Raw genomic sequence first — 27,105 nt, 5'->3', positions numbered from 1 at the left:
CAAGCCTCCAGGCAAGCTGCCTGCAGGATGGATAGCCCAGCCTAGACAGACTTAGCTAGATTTCCCTTCAGATCTGGGGGCATTTTTGCCAGTTGTTGCATGCTGGGAGTCAAATGCAGTGGAAGCGTTGGAGCACTTCTTGATTTAGCCTGGCAGATAGTCCAGCCCCTCTTTCTCCTCCTTCCCGTGGCATCCTGTCATCTCAACATCTTTGTTCTCTTCCTCTTTTTTCCTCCCCTTGCTAAAATGTTATAACCTTCCTTCTGCTAAAGAGATACCTTTGAAATTAGCTCTTCAATGACAGGGCATGAGTCCTTCTCTAGAAAATAAGTAGATACCGCCCTAGGTAGAAAATTAAGATTTTTTAAATTTATCTTCTTAACTCTTGACCATCTCTGTGCCATCCTGCCAATGAAAAATGTGTAATCACTTATTTGTCCAAAGGTATAGTCTGGGTTCTCTTTTTCTCTACCTGTTTTACTTGTTTCCCAGGCTTTATCCAGGCTCCTGCCTACTTAACAAATAGCCCTGTAAATTCTCCTTCAATAGAATTGAGTCATTTCTTGTCAAATGTTACCCATGAAGGAATGATAGATTATTAACACACAATCATGGTATGAAGAGATGGGTGAAGGGAGATCACGTTATGGAATTACAGTATTTCCTGTACCAATTGCCAAGCCCTGATACAAATTAACCTCTTTTATTGTTCTTTTTCAAGCATTCCGCCTTTTAATTGCTGTTTTGGAATTGTGCCACTTAGTTGTGCCCTTTGAATGTTTCTCACTTAGCCAGTCCTGTTAGCTTGATAATGCCAAATGTTTCTGAGATATTCAGCAGCACTGAGCATCCCCTGCTCGAGTGGGAGAGGGACCCAGCTCAGGCAGGAATTAGCACCCTTGTTTAGCTGCCAGGGTTTTTTTTCAGATTAAGTTAATAACCATTTTTAAGTCACTGCCAATTCTCTACCGGGGTTTCAGATCAGTTGTCTCCAATTTATACTTTTTAAATGATGCAGTTTTGTGTGGAATATGGATGACTGGATGTCTTCTCCTGTCCAAATATATAGCATTCAATAACACTGGGGTTGTTATTGTCTTCCTTGCATCCCAGAGGCACAGTTTATCTCTTGGTGCTGCAAGGCATTAAAAAGGAACCATGGCATGTCGCAATTATGACTTGAAATAGGATCCTGCCAGAGGAACATTGCCTAAATGTAATCAAATCTAAACTGTAACTTATAGCAAACACCCATCAGAGCTGTGCACACCTATCTCACAGCTCGCTGCCTATCAGTGATAGCTGACAGCAAGGCACTGGATGATTTTGCTGGAAGAATTGTCATGCTGTTGGGGTTTTTTAGAGCTCAGCCCCCAGCATTCAACTGCCTGCAAGCAAATGAAATAATGAACTCTCAATGCTGGAAGACCGTGTGACTATTTAGGCTGAGCTTTCAAAGGTACCCAGATATGAAAGTTTGTGATACTCCTCCGTGCATGACTCACTAATGGCAGTAGTGGGCTTTAATCATCTTTGTCCAGTGGATATTCTAAATTCAAGAAAGCCATAGCAATGCTCCTTTACATAATGTGTATATTTTAATGCAAAATTCGCTAGACTTGGTTTCTTTGTGTGTTGGATTGGTTTTAGCCAGATGATGAAACAGCAAGTTGCATTGTCACATCACATTTTCATCCACGGGGACTGTGAACAGGGTTGAATCCCTCAAATTCACTGAACAGAGCCCTGTTACTGGAGCCACTGAAGCCAATAGCCCAAAATGGATAGTTAAACTCCAGATATGGCTCTGCTGAGTGTGGGAAGGTGATTTGCAGGCAACTGTGAACTACCAAAACTTTAGGAATTTGATTTCCATTGCAGAGGGAGAGGCCCAGGCTCTGCTTCCTCCCAGATTTAACATCCCCTGTTCCCATTCTGCCACCTGATGTACACCTGGCTGAAGGCAGGTTATTCTGTACAGCTGGAGCTCAGGACTATTTCAACTGAGTTTTATTAGGGGAACTATTGGAAAATGTCAGTATCAGGCAGAGCTCTCCTAAACATGATAAAATACCAAGTAATAAATCTGGGAGCTCAGTAACAATTTGGAAATGTTTCTTACAACCGAGCTGCTAACCCAAACCAGTTGGGTCCTTACCCTCATCCTTCTGCCAGCCAGCAGGGGCTCAGTTATTTGCCATGACAGGGAATTGGGGGTTACCAGATTGCTCTTTGCAGCAGACTGACCCCTTCCAGATGGAGCAGTAGGACACAGACAGCCCCAGTGCAAAAACCCCTCTGCACACACTGAACCCAAGCCAATGAACGTAGCAAGGAGCTGACTTTCTTGGCTCATGCTTGGAACTGCTTGGATGTTCCCACCTTGTGTTTGGATCAGAGCTGCTCCACATCCCCCCAGCTCTGCCCGCTGTGAAAATACATTTTTGTCTGTGGACAAAAGATGCTCCAAGACAGTGAGCAGACTTTCCAAAGGGTGAGGCTTCCGACCTCTATCCAAGCTTACATCGCACTGAGAGTCAGCCAAATTTCATTTTTTTAAGTTACTTGGGTGTTTCAAAAGATATTTCTCCAAGACTATGCCAATACTTGCTCACTGTGAGGTTAAACATCCTGTGGTTTGCTCCAGAGGATGGGAAGCTTTTCTCCTTTGCTCTGCACGTTTTGCTGTGCTCTTGTCCTTGCCTTCAGCACTGACAAATGCAGATGGTTCCGAGGTGCTTTGGGATCCTTAAAGATGCAAGACCTGAAATAAACCATGTCGCATTTAGGAATGATGTTCACAGCACCACTTCTAATTACAGCCGTTCGAACAATTCATTTGCAGTGTCCCGCTATGGTTGTGTTTATTAAAACAGAATCCTCTTTATAGTTTGGCAGCAAATTAAGAGGGGAAAAACACAGCTATCCTGTTCTATCCATGCCTTTGAAAGATGTTTACCTTCATAATTTGCTTTCTAGGGATATTTCCCTTGTTCTCACTTGTGCTCCTGGTCTGAGTTCTTAATGACTTACTTGGTGTCTCTTGGTAGCCATTTCCCAGTGACCTTTTTGCTCATTTTATTTTAATTTCTGTGTATAAATGGCAGTGTTCTAGCTGGAGACATTCTTTGGGCACAGCACAAAAACCCCATAGGGAAGGAAAAAACAGGCCAGAAATGTTCCACCTGAATTTTAAGCATTAACCCTGGGCTTTGGCCACACAAAGAGCCAGCACGCTCAGCTCACACGCCGGAGCTGGACCCTGGTCCAGGATCAGAGCCAGACCTGGGCAGCAGGACCTCACCATCAGCATCTCCAGGCACTGGATGCAGCTACTCCCACAGGTTATCCCATTTTCTGGCATGACTGCTGTGCCCCGGGAGGGCTGAGCAAGTGCTTGCAGCTGGCCAGAATATGGGTACACAGTTCCTAATGCTGATTTTATAGCATTAATGTGCACCTGTTTTGGTGGCCAACTGGCACCGTGCTCAGCCTAAAATGTCTGTGTAAGCTCTGTATTAAAAGAGGCATAAGAATTAGCGTGTATCAAACATGTCATTAGACACGTGCCTGGTAGACATAATGCAGGATAATGAACATGATCACAAGAATAAATTAATAACTGAAAATATTTTTTATACGTGTGCACACTTAAAACAGGGTAGGAACTAAGTGACACTTGTGTCACCAGTTTATAATTAAAATGCAGTGCTTGAATGGAAATGTAAGCTTCAATTAGCCAGCACGACCCTGCTTCCGGCTTTACTTCCCACTGAAAAGCAACGATAACAAGCTCACATTTATTATCAGAGTTTTTCCTGGAGCTGTGCACTGAAACATGCTCACATCTGAGCCCTTTCACTGAAGACATTTTTTCGCTTCAGCAGTTTGGCATGCCGTACAAAGGCTCTCTGATTTTTAGTGATGTTCACCTCCTCTTACATAAAAATGTTTTCTGTGCATATTATTTGGTTTTAGTTAAAGTCCAGGTGCACGGGTTACTGAAGAACCAAAGGGATGGCTCATCACAGAGCACAATGGGTAATTATTGCTGGGCTTCACTGTATTGCACAGACAAATCCTTTCTTGGAGCTCAGCATTGTGCCTGTGAGAAAGAAAATACCTACGATCCAGCCCAAAGCCCTACAAGGGTAAGAACAGATCCTGTGGGAGATGCTTTGCCCATTTCATTTTTAACTCTCTCGAGGGACAGAGCTTCACAGTTTTGTTTAGAGACACTATTTTGCATTTTAATTTCACCAGTGGGAAGTTAATACATATATAAATTATGAGGTCTCATGTGTTCCCATTTCATCCCAAGAGGATGTTAAGCTTTTTGTAAAATGGCTAAATAATTCTCTGGGCTCTGCCCCCCATTAAAACCAAGATTTATCTTGATTTATGATCCAAATTTTGCTGCTGCTTTGCCTGAGGATTGAGCTTAATTTCTGCAAGAGAGGGCAGAGTCCTTTGGTGTGCAGGCAGGAGGAAAACCCATTTGGATCCTGCCCAGCCCCACACTTTGGGTACCTGGCTCAGCACTCCATGTGAGGGACAGAGCCACCCATGGGAGATCCAGACCCTTGAGGTGCCTTTTGAGAGATCCTGACATCTTCCCAATCCCCCCCAAAATAGGAACCTTTTAGTCTAGGACTTATTCAGCCCTGTGTCCATGCAGGAGGTACCTTTTGGGCATTTTAACACCCTTCAAATTGGTCCACGTGCAGACAAGGCTGCAGGAATCTGTGCCCCAAATAACAAGGACAGGGAAGGGCCACCTCAGCCAGTGCTTAGGAGAGCTGGTGAAAAGCACACAAACCCCAACAGCCCCAAAATGTCAAGACTGAGCAGTTGAGCCTCAGAAAGTGTATTTAAGGAATATGTCCTCTCTGACAGAGATGGACCAAATGTCCACACAAATATCTTTTGCAATGCTCCCTCCAATATTTTAAGCAATTTCTACAGGCAGAATTCTTGTGATGTAGGAGTGGATGTCAAGCCAGGATATCTCAACTCAGAATAGATATGTGCTCTTAGCTTTGGGTCAGGCAGTGACGTGTGGTGGAGTTAGAGCCTCCAGGAACTCTTCAAGTTGTAAAAACCTACAAAGCTCCTGGTTTTTCACTGGTGCTGTTCACATGGGACAGAGTGACCTCTCCAGAAATCCCTTCCAACAGCAGCCGCAGTCTCTCTCAATAGCATTTAATAACTACCCATGGAGAAAATTACACTCTATTTAAAAGGCCAGAAAAATCATCTTCAGTTTAACTCTGCTGACTTTAGTAGAATTACACCAGAAAAGAGTTCTGTCTGATTTCCTTTCCCATACTAATGCTCAGTAGCTGGGCATAAAAAGCCTTTCCAAGGCAGATTAAACAAGTCCAAATGGTGAAATATTCTTTTAATTTTCTTTCGCACACGTTATTTTAGGTGTAGCTTGGAACTCTGCCCTTACGAGAAGCATCCCTTTAAATATTTATACAGCATCAATATGTAGCCACCTTCATACGTTTTTAATGATATGTTCCTTTCTAAATTAACCATTAAGTAACCCTGTCCTATGGTGTTCTGTATTTTGCACTGCATTTACCCTACCCATGGATTTCAATCCTTTTATTTCTCTGTGGAACAATGAAGATGTCAAGGCAGTGAAGACTCCAGGGGCACCGTGGAAATGAAATTCTTGGAGCACCACTGCTGTTGCCATGTGGACACACACTCAATAGCAACTCTGTGCTGCCCTGCAAGCCAAGGGGATGCAGCCCCAGCCCCACTGCTGGGCCCTGGCAGTTCAGTGCCAGTACAATGGCAGCTCATCGCTCCTGCAAATGTAACTTCCAGGATGAGGGGGAAAAAATATTGAAGCAAACCCAAGCAAAGGAGGGACAGGAAGAGATACCTCCATTTTGAGGTTCTCCTTGAGAACCAGTAGGTTTCTGGATCTTCCAGAGGTTTTTCTCTTTTTTTTTTTTTTTTTTCTTAATTGCTTTATCAAGATGCTACAACATACCAAGGTGAACAGGACCAATGCCATCAACTGAGTCAAAGATCTTTTCCTCATAATCTCTTTGCTCAGCCCTGATTCAGCCTGAAAACCCACAGATGAGTAAAAGTGTTGGTACAAGCCATGGGTTTTTATAACTCTGGGATTTTTGAGTCCTGTTTAATTACACCACATTACCATAGCAAAGCAGTTTCTGCAAAAGCTGCTCATGGCTTGTTTCCCCTCCCTCCCAAGGGAACCACAGGAGATGGCTGCACCATGAGATTACTGCTGCAGAACCAAACCCTTAGCAAAGCCTCAGCAGACAGACAGAAGGACAGCACACCTCTCCCAGCTTTGGAACAGAGATTATTCCCTTGACCTAAAAAAAGGGGACTTCAGAATTTATCCCATGCCCTGTTATATCGGAAAATATTCCCACATGCTGCTTCACAAAGAAGAGTTCCACCCTGTAGAGCTGGAATCTCCTCCTCGGAAGGGGCCTTGCCCTGTACTTGTTTTACAAGTAAGAGCTTCAGTTAAGTCAGCAGAGATTTTGTCTGAGGGTGATGGGCTCAAGGAAATATTGAAATGCAATTTCCCTGAGTCGCAGGGCATTGAAGGCAGAGATTGAGCCACCAGCAGCGCCCTTCCAGCGCCGGAGCGGCTCCGCGGAGCGCGACTCGGTCGCAGGCAGGATGTCACCTCTGCAGACAGGGCACTCTGCGAAAGGCACAGGGGTGTTTTACTGTCTTCCCTCCAGTGAAGCAAATCTGGTAGGGTTTGGCTGCAGCAGTGACTTGGTTTCTGGGTTTTTAAATGTACTGGTAAAGGGGCGTTGTTTGCTCCAAACAAAAGCTGCCTGGGCTTGGCATTCCTGACAGGTGCCTGAGGAAAAGAAGCCAGGCAGTAGCTGAAATCCAGCAAACTGTTCCCTTCCACCATGGGAAAGGCAAGGTATGGCCAAACTGAACTTGTGCTGTTATTGGAGGCTTTTCTTTGGGCTGCAGAGGCAGTTTTTTTGTGTGTGTTTGCTGCAAATATGTTTAAATTCTCTCTGTTTTAGAGGCAAGTAGTCAATGCATCTGAAGTGCATACTTGACATATGTTTCTTTTCACATGCTGTCCTCCATTCATTTCATGCAGCAGATGCTCAGTTTACTACTTTAAATGTATTCTTATTTACTAGAAATTATTTTAGAAAATAGCTGTTTGGAGCTAAACATTTCCAGCCCTTCTTTTGGGTGCAGGATGCTCCTTTTTGCAGCTGTCCTGGGTGGCTGCATGCAGATGTTGACAGGTTAATTTGCATTTGAAGAGCTGGATGCAGTGAGCTAAGCAAGGGTTTTTCTTCCCTGCCTCTGAAGGCAGTCACTTCACACTTCTTGCCAAATGTAGCCCCGATGCTGCTCTTCTTAATTAACTAGAGCAACATCCAAGCTGAGTTTGGCCCATTGTTAGCCAACCATTTATTACAGGGTTGAATTAAAACCCTTGGCCGTGTAGAAGAAAGGCTTTTATTCTGAAAATTGATTGTACAAAAGTGAAACACAAGGACAGCCCTAATTCACAGCAAGGTGCTAGGTACAAGCTGGTTTATCTGATTTCCTCTATCCTGTCTCCAGAAGCTCCAAGTCCAGCCTGGTTTTCCTGCCTGCTGCACACTGCTGAGGTCAGAAATGGTTTAGTAAAAAAGGAATCCTGATGTTAAGAAGAATGTGCAGCTCACAGTGCTCAATCCCCCTTCCCAGAGAGTATTCTTCTTCTTGTAGGTTTCTTTTTTCCCTTTAAAATAAGTTCATATCAAGGCTGTAAGCACAAAGACCCAGATTTAGACTTCAGTCCCTTCCATTGCTATAGGAAAAGGCAGAAGTCCTGATCCACAGCCCTGCTGTCAGCCTCTAGCAGCTGTTGCTGCTGGTCTTTCATGTGCCTGCTCCATCCACATCGGCTCAAAGCAGAGACCAAAAGCTTCCATGCTGCAGCAGGGAGAAGAGCTGGCATTCAAAGAGTTGTAGCCCTGTCACCACCAAGGCCCCCTTTGCTTCCTCTTTGGTTTCTTTTCTTCCCTTTAGATGTTACAGAACTGCCAAGGAAAGCTACATCCTGCGGGTATTAGAGAGCACTGAGCTGAACCTACAGCGACATGGGAAGACATAATTAATGTTTCTCTGGCGTTTTTTTCACTTCTTTTCACCACACTTCTGTGCTCCCCTGCCTCCTCCCTGCCATGATCTGCCGTGGGCAGATGCTGGTGTCGCTTCTCCCTCCCAAAATCTGGATTTCAGCTCAGCTTGCTGTGCATCCCCCTGGCCAAGGCTGCCATGGGGACAAAGTCACCCATCTGAGGGACAAAGTTACCCTTCTGAATTTATCAGTTTTGATGTTTATTTGCAGGGATTAAATGAACACTCATAACACGTTGGATTCAGCCTGCATTCCTGGCAAAATTCTTCCTGGTCACAGTCACAGTCACAGTCAAATGCAAACTAATTCAACCCCAACTGTGCATGAGGGAGTTACTGGCACAGGGCACTGTCTCAAAGGGAAGTGTTTGCTCCAGTCCATCATTTGCATCACACATGAAGCTTTTCTTGGAGATATCTTTGGGTTTTCTACGTAAGAACTTCAGGGGAGGGGATGGGAATGGGGAATGTTGCTGTTAGACAGGCATGATTCAGGTACCCATGGCGACATGAGATCACTCTGCATTGTACCAGCACAAGGAGATTACCTTATACAAGAATAACTAAGAATAGAATTTTTGACCTTCAATATTTCCTTATCTGTAAACATTAGATCTGCAGAGCAGTGCAGCCCTGCTTGTCAACAAGGAGAAATAAAAGAAAAATAAAACTAATTTAAAACCCCATAGTGGCAGTGAAATAAATCCATACATTTATCATTTCAGAGGTTGCCATCACTCCTTCTTCCTTTCCTGCAAGGTTTAAATGATTACATTTTTTGTGTGTGTGTTATGTTTACTCTCCTAAGGCTAGAACACACTTTACAGAAGCTCATATGGATAAAAAAGCATTTTCCTTTTGCACTGTTGCTTACAGTTAACACACACAAACCTGCACCTTGAGCTTTCCAAAACCTTGGTTCATACCATCAAATAAATTAATGACACATGCACACATTTATTTTTAAGTCCTTAAAAGTTGAATGTTTATTACTTGAACTTTCCTTTTAAGAAATACCATGGATCTTGGCAATTGGTGCAAGACTTTATCTAGTCCAGTAAAAGGGGCAGATTCTTCACAACACTTGCACCTGCCCCTGCTCCTGCCAGCATTAACGTGGAGGTATTTGAATGAAAAAAAGATCCTTAAAGTGAAGAAATGCAGGATGAGGTTCTAAGCTTACCATAACAGCTGGAAAGAACGTTGTAAAATGAAATTCTGCATCTGCCTCTGTAGATGTCTCAGGTTTTAAGTTTCTGAGGCAGAGGGTAATTTTTAAGCAGAATCTTAACTTGCACATACATGAATTATTTCTAGTGACTGGCTCAAAAATAGCGATTTGAGCCTGTGCAATGTGTTCACACAGGGCTGGAGCGTGGCCAGGCAGCCTGGCCAGGCCTGGGCACACAGAACTTTCTGCACACACCTGGATCATGCACCCCGCCTTGCATCCCTGCACTGTGGGCTGGGGACGCGCTCTGAGTGTCCCTTGTCCCTTCCTGGGCACGGGTCATCAGGGAACAGCCAGAGGTTGGGGTCCAGACATCTTGCTGAGCTCTGAGCCGTCGTTTGGAGTCACTGGAGGCCAAAGGCAAAGTGCTGTCCCCCAGGAGCAGGGGCTCATCAGGCTGTGTGACTCAGAGGTGCAGCTGTCACAGCCTCCGTGGCTCCTCCTGTGATGGGAACAGCTCAGACACCCTGCTGGGATTGGCCTTCAAATCACCATCCAAGCCATGGTGCTCAGGCTCCTCCTTTGCTTCACGGGGAGAAAGGACTTTGCACTTCTCTGAGAAGAAAAAGGAGGCTGTCGTGTGGGAAAAGCAACTCCCAGGTTCTCACTCATGAGAACACTGTTAGAAAAAAAAAAAAAAAAATCCAAGAAAAACCACATTAAAGCACAAGGGGATGGCACTATCCCTGCTGGAGCCCCCCAGAAGTCCATGAAGGGACCCCTGGTGTATCCAGCATTTGCAGGTTAGCAGGACATGTTGGGTAGGACTGTAGGGAGCTGCTGCAGGAAAGCACAGATGTCTCTCCTACTCCAGAGCCTGCAGGACTAGGTCTGCAGAGGAGTTTAGGTGATGCTGTGCCTAAAAAGTCAAAGCTCAGCCTATAAACCCCAGCACCCTGGACAACAAATGACACTGAAAAGCAGAGTCAGGAGCTGGACCCTCATGGTGAGCAGGCTGGCATCAGACCTTCCCTTTCCAGCCCACAGGGTTGTTTGGGGCTGTACTCATCCCCAGGGATGGACATCCCATCTCAGAGCCCTCTGGCTGGAGGCAGCAGTGCAGGAGTGCCCAGCCCATCCCTGCCCTGGCAGCACCACCAGAGTTCACTGATGCAGCAAATCCTCAGTCCCCAGCAGGTATCTGCTGGCCTTAACCCAGTGATTCCAGTCTGTAGAGCAGAAGTAATCCACAGTCACTGGGCAAACTTTGTCCAGAGCTTATTTGGGAGAGAAAGCCCTGCTGCATCCTGCTGGGTGCAGGAGAGCTGCTGGAGCTGGGTGATGTTTCGACATGACTGAGTATTTTTAGAGCCATCCTATAGTGCAGGATTTTTAACTTCCATTTCACAGCCCCTGAAGCCTGGCAAACTTTCATTAACATTTGATGCCTTGAAGTCATGCAAGGTCTGGGGGGAAAGGGAGGGGAAGGAGGGAAAAGGAATACACCTTTTTGGAGCAAAGTTGCTGGGAAGCTTAGAAAAAGCCTCAAGTCCCTCCTTTTTGTACCAGGTGGTTTTAAAGGACCCCAACCACTCAGAAAACAAAGCTGGAATTCCAAGCCATGGCTGGGTGGAAGAGTTTTAATTAACATGTGAAACACCTGGAGTCTCTCAGGCCCCTGGGGAGCTGAACCCCACCACCCTGCAAGGATCATGCCTCTCTTCTTTGCCCATTATTAGGCAACTTTGCTCATACAGGGCTGTTTGACCCATCAATTCCCAAATTATTTTAAGCCATCAGACATCCATCCTCAAGCAGAGAACATAAACCATGGAGAAGTCAAAGGATTTGCTCCCACTTCCCTCACTGCCATTTCTGCTCAGCACAAAGTAAGGCTTTTTTGCCCAAAGTTATAACCAATGAAAACAGTGCTTCCCTGGCTACAAGGCAGACTTTCAACTGGAAAATAAGTTAACAGAAACTCTATTTTTCCCCCCTCTAAATATACACACATACACACACACACAGAGCGTCTCTTCGCGCACACAACTGAGATTTTTCATAGGCTGAGGGAGTAGGAAGAAGAGACGTATTTTTGTCTCCTTGGCAAAAATATATTGGCAGCATATCACTGAGTTGTAAAGATTGAGTAAGTACCAGAGCACGGCCCCGTCGAGCGGGTTTTGGAAAGCTGCCCCTTGGCTGCCTCTGCCCGGCTGCCAGGGCCTGGCAGGGACACTGCCCTGGGACACTGCCCTGGGACACTCAGCCTGAGGGGCCCCAAACAGCCCACCCAGGCTCCTGAGGAGGAAGAGGAGGTTGCACTCCATGGAAATGAGGAGCTGTCAGCTCTGCACCACGCCAGATGAGGTGTCTGAAGGGGAGAGGAGCTGTAAATCTCCCCCTGGGCATGGCAGCGTTCCTGGGCACTCAGAGTTGTTGCATGGCTCCTGATGTGGATCTGGCAGGAGGTGTCACCGCAGGGGTGACAGACTGGTCCTCCCCTGCTTTCTAAACTCAGTGGGAAATCAGGTCCCCAGGATGCTGTTATCCAAGGGCAGGGAGAAACACAAAGGGCTGAGGGAGTCAGTGGCACAGCAGATACCACAGCCAGGCATGGGGCACCCGTCCTTTGCCCAGTCTTCCCAGCAAAAGGAAAATGTTTTGGTTTTCTCCTCCCAGCTCTAAATATTCCTGGCTTCTTCCATGCCATCCCAGGACAGCAGAAGGCAGGGAGCATTTCTGGTTACAATGGCAGATGTGCCTGATGATGGTAAGGGCTGGGAGTCTCACATACATTATTTAAAGCGAATTCTGGGATTCTAAATTGGATTGCTCAAAGCTCCCATCACCACTGCCCTTCCCCAGTGCAGGTAGACACATTTCATAGTAGAACACAATCCTGAAATACTGAAAGTAAACTCAGAAATCTCGACCATAAAATATTTATGAGTCTGTGCTTTGGTGCATTGTAATTTTGCATGATATGTTTTGCTTTTCAAGACTGACTAGATTAAGGCTCTTCTGATTCATTAAACACATTTTCCCAAATGCTGTTTCTACAAATATTGTTGGGTCATTGTGTTTAGTTGCATTTATTAGCTGGTGTAACAAGGAACGTACATCTCCCATAAACCTGAGAGGAACCCACTTGAATGTGTTGCTCTGAATCTCAGCAGAGAAGAAAACAGTTCTCATGAATAATTAAAGCTTAAAGAGGTCATGCTGGTTTTGCAGCCTCATTTTTATTTGTCACTGCTTAGTTTGCATTAGGAAATAGGAAGTTTCAGGTGCAGGAGCCAAATGGAATCTCTTCTCCATGTGTTCATTTAAACAGATCTATTTGGTAGCTGTCTCCATTTTTATGTATTAGGTCATTTGTTAGCTGCAATCATTTCAATCAGTCCTGGGAATTAGAAAGTTTAAGGCTTTTAATTTTCATCAGGCAGTGGCTGTGCATCCCTTTGCATTCTGGCAGGAAGGAGCACTGGCTCCTCAGCTGGGCAGGGCTGGGGTGCAGGCAGACATGGGGTGCAGGCAGGGTGGGGATTCAGGAACACCGGGATTCAGGCAGGACTGGGATGCAGGCAGGACTGGGATTCAGAAACACTGGGATTCAGGCAGGGCTGGGATGCAGAAACACTGGGATTCAGGCAGGGCTGGGATGCAGGCAGGGCTGGGATTCAGAAACACTGGGATTCAGGCAGGGCTGGGATGCAGGCAGGGCTGGGATTCAGAAACACTGGGATTCAGGCAGGACTGGGATGCAGGCAGGGCTGGGATTCAGGCAGGACTGGGATGCAGGCAGGGATCTCAGGGGGGACCTGGGTCACCCTCTGCTCCCCATCTCCACAGGCCCCTCCAATCAGCCAAGCCCCTGCTCTCCTCCCAAGCCCCTCACTCACCTCCAGCCACCCCCTGCCTGCCCTTCCCATCTCCTCAGCTTTCTCTCCCTCCCACTTTCTCCCAAGCTTCTTTTCCTCCTCCTCTGTGAACCACCTCCCATTCCTCCATGTTCTGCCCCAAAGTGCTCCTTTGCTCTTTTTCTGCTCCTTTGCTCTTTTTTTTCACATTACTCTCAGCCTTTCTCCACGAGTTGCAGCACCTTTTGGGTTGCACACACTGCTGGGAATCAGGAATAACCAAGGCAGTAGTAACTCTAATTCAAGTTAAAATCCTACATGCTGCCTTTATATTCCCTTCCAGGATTTAACAATGGTGAAATATTCTTGTTCCTTTCATTTTCTCCCTCTGGAAGCTGCTCAGTCTCTCCAGCAGCTCTGCTATTTGTTCCCAAGGTTAGATATCAGCCCTGGGTATTCAGCTCGACAGTGTGCACAGCACTGATCTCTCTTGGTGGAGTGTCTTTCACACTGATACATCATGTAGATGATTACTGAGACCTTTGCCTTGCATTTCCCAAATCCAGCCATCAGCAGGGTTTGGCAGTTCCACCCCTTTCTCCCAACCTTTAGATTCCCTGTTGTCATCTGCCTTGTTTCTGTCCCGCATCACTGACTGTGCATGATCAATCTCTAGAGGCTTCGCTTCTATGTTTAACTCAACAAGCTGGCAGAGAGACCTGGAAGACTCATTTGTGTGCTCCAAAACGAATGGAGATCCAGCTCAAGGTCACTGCATTCCAAAGACAGACACATTACAAGCATTCCTTTCAACTAAGATGATTTATGGACTGTTATTTCCCTATTGCTTCTTCAATATCCAACTATTTTTCTGAATGCCATCATCTTATGATGAATCTGCATGGATTGAAGAGATGTGGAATCATTACAAGATTCCAGGAATGTCCAAATATCCCGCATATTCCTAATCAATTCGCTAGCAAGGTCTTATATCACTACTTTCCAGTGTAAACTTCATGCCTTTTCATTAAAAAAACCCAACTTTGCAATGTATGAATGAGCCAAAAGAAAGTTTGTAAAGAAAGTTCAGCTCTAGATGTCAGGTTATAGACATTCCCTGCTATTGGAGCTGACAATAACTCATTTAATGCAGAGAGGTAATTATTTAGTGCCTTGCAAGCTTCTGCTACACCAAGAGATCTCACCATCAATAATCAGAACAATCAATTATCAATTCTCAGTATTGATTGCATCAATAATATGAACCATCTCCTTATTAATAAAATATCAATAGTATGAAGCATTAATGACATGAATAATTTTCTCTACTGACTAGATCTGGAAGGTTTTTCCATCAGAGAAGAAGACACCAGGTGCACCCTGTGCAAGTTACCCCAAACATCCCCAAGGCTTTCCCAGGGGAATTCTGGAGAGTTGTTTCTTAAATTTTAGACTGCTGTATGCCAGCTGCAAACCTTGCCTGGTGTGAAATGAAAATGTTTCAGAAAATGGGGGGGAAATGGCAGTTTAAGAGAAACTAAAAGTAGAAATTAAGAGCAGGAAGGCAACAGCTGGAGGTTGTGCACATGTGAAAGTTGAAGTGGCAGAAAATAGAGGGGATTAAGCATCACACATTGCACTGGAAGTGTTTCAGGTAGTTCAGGAAGCAGCCCAGAGGTGACCATGACAATGATTCAAATTACAAACTCAGTAGAGACTTTAAAGAGACATCAATGTCCTTTTGCTTGAATTCCACCCCCAGGCAATGCCTAGCCATGGGACAGGATGTGCAGATGTGCTGTGATCCTAAAAGGTGAAGCCACCGAGCCCTGGTTGATCAGATGTTAATGAGGGAGAACTGATGACTTACCAAAGGAAGGGAAACCATATGGGTAGAAACCAAACTACCCCTTAAGGGAAACTTGATTGCAATTGTGCAGATGCAGGAAAAAGGCATGGTTTGACATTGTGAAAATAAACATGAATTGTCATTTTGCAGCATATTCAGAACTTCAGTTGCAGAACTTCACCAGGCAGAACGAGGGCCTGCTCTCAGAACTGCACCCGATACAGTTTGGCACTTCAGCCCTCTCAGTCTGATGGACTGGCAGCAGCCTCCCTGCATGAGTCTTTGTACCACTGAATCTATGTCAGGGTCAAGAATACTGGGGGGAAAGAGCAGCTTTTGGTGCAAATCCTGGCTAGATTCAGTCCAGTGCGGTTCATTTCCCACACTGAGGTGTTGGGGCGGTGATGGTCACTGTGGGGCCATTCACAACTCTGAAAAACAGCTCAGTCTCTGGTATATTGTGCCAAAATCACTGCCAGTTACTAAAGTACATCTTTAAATTAAGGTATTTGGAGCTAGAATGTGAGTAAGAGCTGGAAACTCATCGGAGGATGACTCTCAGCTCAGAGCTCTGATGGATGGAGGCTCTCACCTAAGAAGCCAACACCAGCTCCTCAAGTGTTAGACTAATTTTAGCTAAGGTGGAAAAACCAGCTACAGAACTCTAATGGAGGTTTCTATCCAAGCTCCAAATTCACTTGAAAAGGATGAGGGGGATTATATCAGCCACCCAGAAACAGCCTCAGCAAAGTGGCAGCAGAGCAAAATATGGAAGTGAGTGGTGAGACAAACTTCTGGGCTGCCGGGATAAAGGACTGAGGCAGGAGACGCAGGACGAGACGAGGTGCGAAGGCAGAACACAGCGAGTGTGGGCCGGGGTGGTGGAGAGAAAAGCAGACACAGAGAAGTGAGTTAACAACCCCACGACAAACCAGAAATGTTGACAGTTTCTTGAGACTGAGCCAGGCATGAGAACGCTCACCGTGGCAGGGCTGACTCGTGTCTGACTTGAAAATGTTCCTCAAACAGCATCACCAGTGTTGCCCCAAAACAACCACGGCATACCCAGGCTGAGGGATTGCCCCTATTTTCCTGTGCTGTTAATTTACAAAATGCAAACTGAGCATCAGGGGTGGAAGTTTGTCAGACTTCCTCCCTAGAAAACACAGAGTCACTCCCTCAATAAGCTCTGTAAAAAGGTACAACAAAAGAGACTAAAACAGAACCCCCTGAAATTTGCCCCACTTTGCCATTCAAGCAGCAGCAGGAGAAAATTGCAAACTGTAGTAGGAAGACCCATCAGCAGGGCTTGTGGAATTACACAGCACACTCTGTTATCTGCTGCTTGGCCAAGGAAAGGCAGCTGGGAAGGGCTAGGAGCACTGCTGAATAACCTCAGTCATGAATTCCGTGGCCAAAATGCTGCTTGATGAGGCAAACATTTGAAGAAACTGGAAAGTGAGAAGCCTAAACCAACAGGTAACATACAACTCTCCCCTGCTCTGCCACTGCCCTGCGTTTCCCTGGTACCATTGGTATTCACTGTGGTAGCACAAGGACACTTCGTACTTTTGGCAGCAGTTTTGTAATGACTGAAGAGAATTCAAAGGACAGCAGCCAGACACTGTGATGTGTTTTATTAGCTCCCAGATGTGCAGGTGAGGTGAATCTTTGGGAAATTAGTTTTGCTGCCATGAGTTTTCTAACATCGCTCAAGGTCTCAAAATCTTATAATGGAACAAAAGGCTGTCGTGGAATTTGAAAGGCATCTTTGGCAAAGCATCTTTTCTGAATCTGTTCATTTCTTACACAGAAATACAAAGGCACAACATCTCTGATGATATTTGCCCAGCTGAAAACAGGAGGTCAGCTGCTGAGGCTTTGTGTTTTCCACATGAATTATAAGTGACTGAGCCTCTGTAGGCATTTCCTGGGATATCTTCTGGTGTAGGTGATCCAGAATCTAGAGATGCTTTACCAGGCTGTATAAAATAGTGCTTGGTGCATCCTGGTTTGCAGAATGTCACAAAAACCAAGAGTACTTTGCTCAGAGAGTAAAATTGTTCCTGCCAGAATTAGAAGTCACCCCCCCCCCACAACAGCAGAGGTGCTCCATCCATGGAAGTGTCCAAGGCCAGGTTGGACAGGGCTTGGAGCAGCCTGGGACAGTGGAAGCTGTCCCTGCCCATGGCAGGGGATTGGGACAAGATGAGCTTTAAGGTCCCTTCCAACCCAAACCATTCTGTCATTCCATGAGCAGTGGATTTTTTTTACCTCCTAAGCAAAGTACCCCTTCTGCTATGGAATAAACTTCCCTGGGAAATAGTGAGCATCCCCTGGCATCTGGAGGAGATCAGCTAAGGCCACAGGAAACTCAGGAGTGTTCAAAAAGGGGTGGCTGTGCCATGAAGGTCGACCTGCCCAAGCAGGAACCTCTCCAGTCGCTATTTGCAGCTCTGGAGTTGGCACTCAGAGCAGTGGAGGTGGCTCCTCTGCCACGCCAGGCATGAGCTCCACTGCAGTCTGAGAGCACTGCAAAAACAGCAATGCAAGGACAGAGCAGCCCAGCCTTCCTTCTGTGGGGCTGGGCTGAAAGAAGGGCTGTCAGCAGCCTCTCCTCCAACAGAGAGGGCTTTGTGCAGGGGCACCAGGGAGAGGTTGCAGGCAGCAAAAGGGAATGGGATCACACTGCCAGAGCGCAGGCAAGTTGGGGAAAGCAGATCAGGATATTCTGAATACTGGAGACTCATGGTGTAAGAAGTCTCTTCTCTCACAGAAAGTCTACAGTAAATACAGGAGGGAACATTTACTATGTGAAGGGAAGAGAATGAAGTGAGCACATCAATGACAAGATGAACCAAGACCTGTTCCTGGAGAAAACGTGCTCCTGCCAGGCTGGAGGGGAATGGGGAGCACTAAATAAAGGCCAGGCAAGAGCTCCCTGCCAGCCCCAGCTCCTCTGCAGTGCGTGGGCAGCAGCAGCTGCTCCGGCGGCTCCTCCAGCTCCTGGGAGCCCTCCCGAGGTGCTGAGCACACTGGGAAGGTGTTCTGCCTTTAAAAGCCCTAAAGAGGAGCAAAATGGAGCAGGCAGCAAATCCTGAGTGGTTGCTCCTCACCTGACACCGAGGGGACTGCCAGGAAGCTCCGAGCAGCGGAAGGTCTGTAGGCAGCAGAGGGGGAGGACTGGAAAAAGGGGAAATTCATGTCACAGCAGAAGATAAGAAAATAAGAGACTGTAGGAGGAGTTTTGCTTTGCCCACCAGACAATTGAAAATAGATCAAAAGAAGAACCCAAAGGGTTTGTTTGAGATGACAGCTCCTAAGGAAGAAAGTGGGGCAAATTTCATACATTTCAACATTTTAAAATAATTGTCTTTCTGCCCAGGAAGTAGATGGGAAGCAAACGAAAGGGAGTAGGCCAGATTCTGATATCACTGGGTGAGACAGATTTGAGTCCAGTACAGGGAAATCAGAATCTGGCCCAAAAGTAGGCAGTTCCTCTCCCTGCAATGAGAAACAAATGAGTTCTGAGTTAGGGAATGAACAATAAAGAAGAAAAGGACTTCTATAAGTGAAACAAAATATTATTTTTTTCACAGTCTCAAGACCTGTAGAGAAACACAGTTAGGAATAAGGATGAAAAAAGACTCAAACTTTTAAAGCTGAGCTGAATTTGCTTTGGCCTGACCACAACACACACAGGCAGTTTGTCCTGCCCAGCTGGTTTATGGCACCAGGGTTGCCCACAGTTATGGGAATAAAGTCCTACTCTTTTTATGTCCTCAGCATTTTCCGAACACAGGATCAACCCTGGCAAAAGTATGGCAATGACCCCAGGTACGAGCAGTGCTCTTCATCAAATTCATCTTCAGGATGAAACAAAAATACAAACTGTCATATGGACAAATTTCCAGGACTGGCAGGACTCCGAGGGTGTCAGACAGAATCTGTCTCAAAACCAGCCTGTGCTTTGAAGTTTCCAGCTCTTACAACAGCCAAACTTTTTTCAAAGGCAGACACCCAATAAATGTGTATTTAACCTCCTGAGGCTTCTTCCTCTACTGTCTGCATCCTCCACAGTGATGAAGGCAGCTCACAGCAGCATTGTGGAGAAGCAAATTCACATGAGGTGTGTTTTGCACATGACCTGCATCAATAGTTCATGATTTCTTTTATAACGACAGCATTAAACATCTCCAGGCAGAGGCTCGTGGGATCTGTGCTCATTCGAGTAACTTAAGGACAGGCTTGTGAAACCCTCAGCAACCAGCAGGAGACAAATAATCAAACTTGGGACAGCTTAACACAAAAAGTTCCAAGCTACAGGAAAATATCTAATGCTGTTCCTTGTGGTCTGAGGGGAGAGCTCAGGACTAGAATAACCCCTGTCTGACCAGCAGCACCACAAAGCAGGTTTTGAAAGTAAAAGGAAGTGCACCCTTGATTCCTCTTCTCAAGGGTTATTTTGTGACAAGAGGAATGAGAAGAAAGCAAAGGCAGCAGCTGCGTGTGCTGCGGTGTCAGTGCAGTGAGACAGGGGAGCTGTACTGGTGGAAAATCAAACAAATGAACACAGTGCACAGATAGATATTTTTGTGGAGATGAACATTTTTTGGCATGTCTGATCTCCTTTGCTCACTATTGCTCAAATCACTCAGCAAAGGGTTTCAGAACCTGTCAGCAGAGAAATCCTCCTAAGGAAAAAATACACAACTGTTTCTCTTCTCCCCTGGCAGAGTCCAGCACTGAGACACTCTCACCCCTATAAATAGAGGTTCTCCACTGATGTCCAAGGGAAGTGTAAAGCCATGCCATTAAGGAAACCCAGTCCTGCACAACGTGCTGGGATGGACACTGTGTTCAGGCAACTCCTGTTACAACAGCCCCACTCTGCTTGTCACACTTTTCTCGTGGTCTGTGACGCTGTCTGTCAGTCAGCCCTCTCTGTGCTGATATATTCAGAAAACTTGTCATTTAAACATTCAGATATTCATGTGTTGCAGTAAATCAGGCTGACAGCTGGCTCTGGAACTGAGGCACAGTATTTAATCACAGAATAGATGCAACAAGCAGAACCATCGGTCCAAATTTCCCATGGTACCTTACTAATTGCCTTGTTTTTAATATACAGTCAGCTCCTTGCAACTTGTATTCCCTGTTTCCGCAAGCACTTGCTGTCAAATGATCCTGAAAATAATTTCACTCCATGTCTCCATCCCAGAAGTCCCACATTTGCCAGAAAGCAATGGGCTGGTTGGTGAGCTTTTGGCGTGGATGGCTGTGGGTGTATTTACCTGCCTGCAGGTGACTGCTGAAGCCAAGTGGCCACTTCTGCAGCTGACATTCACAGCCCTCATCCCACCAGTGCAACTCCTCCAGGAGGATCCCCTGCCTCACACTATTAATAGTGTGCACGTGTGTGCTCCAAGTATCCAGAGCTGCTCGAGAGCCACAGGAATGTGGCGTGTTGGCAGGGGAGGTTTGATCCAAGAAACTGCAAATGTCTGGTGTCCCATGAGAAAACGAGAAAGGCTTCTCTGCCAGGTCCCAAACCCAGTGTTTTCTGCATAAAGGAGGGCTGGCAGCTGCAAGAGTTGACGGGGCAGTGGCTCTGCAGAAGATGATGGCGGAGGGAGCAGCTCAGCCCCCCTCTCCCCGAGTCTCCCACTGCTATCAGATATCGCCTCCCGCGAGCCTGCTCAGCACAGGGAGACAAAAATCGCTATTGACAGAAGTCCCCCGCAGACAGGGCCCTCTGCTGCAGAGCTGCTCGAGTCTGGAGTGGTGGAAACCTATTTTAAATGACAACAGAGCAGTAATGCTATGGGAAGATCTTGTTGTGCAGAGTTTTCAAGATTAGGGCAGGGAGAAAACAAAAGTCCAGCTTTGTATTGACAAATATTGTCAGACATTTGAGGACTCTGTTTTCCAGTGCTGATTTTTGCAAACACTTCCAGGGCATCAGGGAATGCTGTCACTGATAAACACTAACCACAGGAAATGGCTGGTCTCAAAGACATGGCTGATGGTATGGACAGTAACAGGATCATGTAATGCATGGCCACCAAATTAATAAGCATTTGCATCCTAACCATTAACCTTCACTCTCAGTCATCAAAAAATAAAAACCCAATGAACAATCTGCAGTGGTAGAGGCAGGATTATTAAAGGATTATTTGAGAAAGAGCAAGGAGAAGGCAGTACATCATCAGAATTTGGGATCACTACTTTGATTTGCTGTTGAAACCTTTATGTATTTTGAGATCTCAAACCCCAAAACAAAGCTTAATCTTCACTTAGGCACTACAGTTGCCTCCCTTATCATGTTATCTGAGTACATCACACTCTAATTATAGTTGTCTGAACAACACTTAGTGAGATTGAGAAGTACTAACCTTGCCAGAGAAGCCCTTGAACACAGAGTAGAACCAAGTCAGAAATGCTTTTTAGTTCCTAATTGCCAGCTAAGTATGCTGCAGCCAGTGGAAAAAAAATTGTTCTTACACCATCAACAACACTTCAGAAAATTTACCTCTTCATTATCATTAACACAGATCCTGAAGTCCTGGCTCAAAATTCAGAACAAAGTTTTTGTTATTATGAGGGGAAAAAATGCATTCTAATATTTGTATTTCTAAAAGCATCATTAAAAACGTATCAGTAATCATTCAAAGAAAGAAGCAATACTTACAGCATCTCAGTGGGATATTATATCTCACTCTCAAGAGGTATCCAGGAGGCTTCTCAATATTTTAGTATCTGTTAGGCAGTGATTGCAGTTTATTTATCTCTCTCTAGTGGGTACAGCAGTAGGAGTTAAATATTCCATCTTCCTCTCCTGAGGATATAAGGGACTGTATCCCCAAACTCAAGCAAGAAGGAAAATCTCTCTCCCCCATCCCCTCCTGGGGTGGGAAATGGCTTTGTGTGCCTCAGTGAGTGTGGACCTGTGGCCACATTTGCCTGCACATTTCTTCAGGGCAGCTCCTGGGAAGCCTTGGAGAAGAGGTTCAAGGAGCTCAGCCCTCGTGCAGATGCTTGCAGAATGATTGTTACTGAGTTAAATTGAGGTTTTCCTTTTCTGCCACCTCTGCCATTCCATGACTTTTATTCTTTATGCATTGCTTTACATGCCAGGGCATGGAGATGAATATTCCACCAAAGCCCAGCTTTGACTTGCTCCTATTTTTTATGTATAAATGCAACTCAGACTCTGCTGTCAGCTTTTAGAGCTGACCACTGCTTCAGTAGCTTCTCCAGCTAGTTTTGCCAAATCTGAGTTTCAAAGTCCATCATTATGAAGAGGTATTGTTACTTTTCCTAGCAAACCTTTATTTCAGATACTTTGTGGATTGAAAGAGGCCTCAATACTGTGTAGGTCATCAGAGTTCTTGATAGCAACTTCAAGCCTCACTGAGAGTTTAATAAGCTGTTGCTGAATTACATTAAGTTTGTTAAGTTTATAGAAAAAAGTTATTCAGTGTGCTGCTGTTATTAGCTATCAAACATCACAGACACTAGAGAGAACCCTTAACCAGTATCTCTGGTCTGAACTACATAAAAAATACTGGGGTTGAATATTTTGAATTCCTAGGCTTTGACACAGGTCCAAATTTCACAGTCATCTGCAATTTCTATAATAATTTAGCCAGATAAATAATGACCAATTAATAATGACCAATCCCAGTATTCCTAAAAACTGAAAATAAAAAGGAACTCTCAAGCTCACCCAGATTTTTCTGAGGGAGGGGGACAGGGCAGAGAGGTGATTAACCTGTTTTTTACCTCTGCTAGTCTTGCTAATACTCTTCCATGTGAAAGGAAATGAAGGTCTCATCAGTGCTGTCCTGCTGGTGCATTCCAGCCCTGCTGTGGAAGGAATGGCTTCATGGCCTCTGCGAAAGTTCTGCTGAGGGGCCCATTTCACTCAGCAGTTTAATTATGTTGAGCCATTTTACAGAGCCCAAACCCCTCCATCAGTCCATCAGTGCTGCAACACAAGAGGCTTTGAGAACATTTCAGTCTTGCAGACTCCTCATCTGTTCAGTGAGTTTCTGGAGGGAGGTGTTTGGGCTGTTGCCATGTCCACACTGTGAACATGCAAAAGGAGCCTGTGGTGGGGACACAGAGCTCCCTCCTTCAGGCATCTCCCTGTCTGCACTGCAGCTCAGTGACCTGCCATACTTCTGCTTTTATATCAGCTCTGGATAAATTCGGCCAATTGCCTTAACCTTTATTGGAGAACCATAGAATCATGGAGTGGTTTGGGTTCAAAGGGGTCTTAAAGCTCACCCAGTTCCACCCACACCTTCCACTATCCCAGGCTGCTCCATCCAACCTGGCCTTGGACACTTCCAGGGATGAGGCAGCCACAGCTTCTCTGAGCACAGGGAGGGATTTCACCCTTTATCTCCTCTAACCTTGCCTTCTGTCAGTGTGAGAAGGACACAGAATACAACACCCTCAGACAGAGAGATGGCCCCACTCATACACATACAAGCACAGTCATTGAGAAGCCTATTTCCACAGGAAATTAGGATGAGAAAATTATTTAGAGTTTTTTTTCCTTAAAAAATAGGATAAAAAACACACTCTGAATGTATTTCCTGTAAATTGCACACCTTAATGGAGAGACTCAATGAAATGACCATCCAGTCTCAAAGGCTCTGTAATGCTGGGGGTGATTCAGTTCTGTTGTGTGAACTGCCTTGAAAATAAGCACTGGGATCTTTAAAATCTGAGTTTTGCATTGCCTTGCCCGAGAGCCGTGGCGAGCAGCAGCCCCTGTGGTGGCCAGCACAGGATGCACAGGCACACAGGCTCAGCAGGAACAGGCCCAGCTGAAGTGCTCTCCCACCTGGCAGCCAGGACAGGTGTGTCACTTCCAGATGTGACATGAGCCACTTGCATCTTGTTCCCAGCCTTTGAAGTGCTGCGCAGAGAAAGCCTGAGCCATTGCTGCAATTAGAGCTGATACATCATTTACTGGAAGAATTTAATGCGCTGTAGTAGCAAACCTGCAGTTGACACTCACAGGGTGCAATTTAAATCCTCCGGATTAGTAATTCTTTTGAGATTTTTGTAATCATTGGTAATAGGTAGTGAAATAAATCCACATTTATATCCTACAGACTGCAGCTGTGCTTCTGTTAAAGTAGTATTAAGTGATGGGTTTTAAATCCTTCTGCCAGCTCGAGCTGTAAGCACCGAGGCTCCTGTGCAGGGATAACTCAGCCTGGGTGATGTGCTCCCGAGCAGGAGAGTGCTGGTTAATGAATAATGAAAGCAGCACGGCACAATCACAGCTCAGGGCTCACTCCTGCAGGAAGCTCTCTGGGGAGAGCTCCCCGTGTAGCTCCCTGCACCACAGCGACCCAACTGCAGCTCAGACTGTGGATAACTGTGACAGGAAAGAGCACAAAATGCTCATGGACAGCTTTACCTACATGGACAAAGTGCTGAGGTGTCCAGTTGAGCCAGGGGTTTGTCTGGCCAGCTCTGGTGTTGTCTCTCCAGGGATCAGGAGTGCACACCATGCTCTGACTTTACTGCACAGGCTCCCAGTTAGCTAAACAAATATGCCATTAAAAGCTGAGCCAACCTTCAGTGGGACATACAGGCTTAAACTGCAGCAGGAAGAGATTTATGGACTTGTTTTTGCAGCCTAGAAAGTAATTGAAGAGGCCTGAGACAATTCAGCATTTACTGGCACTTCACTGGGGTGAGATGGGAAGGGTGATGGGAGCGAGATTGGCACTGGGAGCCCCAGCCATGGAGCAGGGACCCAGCCTGACAGCCACTCTGGGAACAAAAAGAAGCTTTGCAAACTCAGTATGCTTGTAAGATAAGCACAGCGCTGATAAAGTGAAGCACTTAGAGATTAAAAAACTCAAGAGAACGATATAAGTGGCTGAAGGAAAGAGCCCAGGAATCCTGGCTATCCCTTCCTTCAGCCCAAAATTCATTACTTTAGAGATGGTTTCTTGACCAGTTATATAAAGCACATTTACCTGGTTCTGTTCCTTATGGGTTCTGTTTGCTTTGTTTCCATTTAGGAATCTACAAAGGACATTGTTTCCGGATCAACCACTTCCCTGAAGACAACGACTACGACCACGACAGCTCAGAGTACCTTCTCCGTAAGTGAGCAGTGATACCTAACACACAGGTGTGGCCACAGGGGCTTCCCTGGGCTTTTCTTCTGCAGAGAGCAACCCCACTTTTACTCACTGCCAGACTGGCCCAAACTGGGCTGCACAGCCCAGTGGTGGCACGTGTCCACTTCATGCAGCAGCTGACACTATCACCACCCTTGGGGACCCCACTTCACAGAGTCATTGAATCAAGGAATGGTTTGTGTTGGAAGGGACCTTAAAGACCATCTAGTTCCAACCCTCTTGCCATGGGGTTTCAAGGATTTTTTCCAAGGGTTTCCTTCAGCCAGGGGAATGCTCACAATTTTGGTGCTTATTGTCTATACATCATATGACAAAATGTCAAATGAAAACTGCCGCTATCATGCCCAGATCAGCAAGGACATTTTACAGAGGGAGTATTTATAGGGTTAGTGTAACAAAACAGGTTTGAGGAATGGCTTCCAGCCCATTAGGAAGCTTTACCAAATGCTTGAACCTAACCCTTACTCAAGCCTCAGCCTTTGCAGCTGGTGAGCCACATCCTCCTGCAGTGAAATTACTGCACTGTAAGAAGGAAGCTGAAATTTCTGCAGCTAACAGCAAAATCCCAGCATGAACAGGGGCTGTGGCTTCCCTGCCTGGCCAGCCAGCCACTGCTGCTCCAGGCTGGCATGTAATTCCCCCCAGAAGGGATTCCACCCACCAACCTGGTGCTTGGAATCAGGGCAGTTGTTTCATCCCCTCCACATGACCATTCTCTCAGCTGATGGCAGGTCTTGGAACCCAACCATGAAGCCTGCAAGTTGGAGTTAGATTCCCCTTCCCCAGAGGACTCCTTGCCTTGTTGCTCCTTGTGAACAAAAGAGCTGAGCAGCCAAGCTGAAAGCAGTGCCCTTTGCCAGGGAGAGGAACTGCAGCTCACAAGGTGTTGGGAAATCAGGGAGCAGAGAACAACACTGCTGGCAAGGCAGAGAACTCCTCAATTACAATATTCATTACCTGAAACACCACTTAGAGAACCACTCTGCCCCTTCTGCTCACTTCTGGGCAACAACTTCTTGTTGCTAAGACATGAAGAAGGAAAAAAATCTCCAAAAAGTTTGCCTCACCAGAAAACCCAGATGTTTTTTTCCTCTTTGCTCTTGTCGATTTAGATCAGTCATAGCACCCGGGTGACATGATTTCAGAGCTCAGGCAAAGGCAGAGTGTGAGCACAGCTGAATTTATCTTTCATACAAAGCCTCGGAACTAATGTTAAATTGATGCCAAGTCAGCTTTAGGAAACAAACATCATTAGTAAAAGGAAAGAGGAATTAAGTAACATCTTGATAAAAGCACATTATGCCTTCTTTATATGGAGAAAAGTGAGAATTGGGAAAAATAGTCTCCAGCTCCACGTTAAGCTATGAGACTGGTAAATTGTTTGTAAGTGTGCTTGTGACAGGTATTCCTAAAAGCTGTTTGCAAAAATGACTAAGTACAGATCTTAAAAACAAGTTGGTCCAACCCTTTATGTCTTCTGCAAAATCAGTCTCCGGTGTCTCCCCCGCAGAGCAGGGAGACTCACAGAGTCTGCACGGAGAAAAGGCTCCGTGGCTTTAACTTTCATAAGAAAACTGCAGTTTCCCATGCACAGAGTTGATTTAGAGATTACTGGAAGGTAACATGTCTAATCCAGAGGAGATGAGCTCATACCTATATGTAATAGGGACCAAATCATTGTCTAAGACAGGAGAATATTTGCATCCTGTTTCACGGGGACGTGAGAGCTTCCGTCCTGTTTTTGCCCTCTGCAACACTTTTGCAGTCTACTGGCTCCATTCTCCACTATTTCTGGCAATTTCTTGGCACAGTTTCTCAGAGGGACATGTTGGGACTAATATTTCTTTTTCCTGCCTGGCTTAGACAAAGGCACCC

At 45.8% G+C, this 27,105-nt stretch overlaps 1 protein-coding gene and 1 long non-coding RNA gene across 2 annotated transcripts in view; one reads left to right on the top strand and one right to left on the bottom strand.

Annotated features, from left to right (window-relative positions):
- The window catches only part of CACNG4 (calcium voltage-gated channel auxiliary subunit gamma 4), a 43,541-nt gene that overhangs the window by 7,740 nt on the left and 8,696 nt on the right, over positions 1 to 27,105 (top strand). Inside the window, exon 2 of the mRNA XM_053994897.1 lies at positions 25,108 to 25,191. Within this exon, the coding sequence (XP_053850872.1) occupies positions 25,108 to 25,191 (84 nt within the window). The remainder of the gene's footprint in view (positions 1 to 25,107; positions 25,192 to 27,105) is intronic.
- LOC128816920 (uncharacterized) overlaps positions 1 to 27,105 on the bottom strand; it is a 32,330-nt gene that overhangs the window by 3,503 nt on the left and 1,722 nt on the right. The window contains exon 2 of the long non-coding RNA XR_008440052.1: positions 2,608 to 2,764. This is a non-coding gene — a long non-coding RNA (uncharacterized LOC128816920). The remainder of the gene's footprint in view (positions 1 to 2,607; positions 2,765 to 27,105) is intronic.

The sequence above is a fragment of the Vidua macroura genome, chromosome 19 (genome assembly GCF_024509145.1).
Source record: "Vidua macroura isolate BioBank_ID:100142 chromosome 19, ASM2450914v1, whole genome shotgun sequence".
Lineage (NCBI taxonomy): Eukaryota > Metazoa > Chordata > Aves > Passeriformes > Viduidae > Vidua > Vidua macroura.
This window is presented reverse-complemented; position numbering and strand designations above follow the sequence as displayed.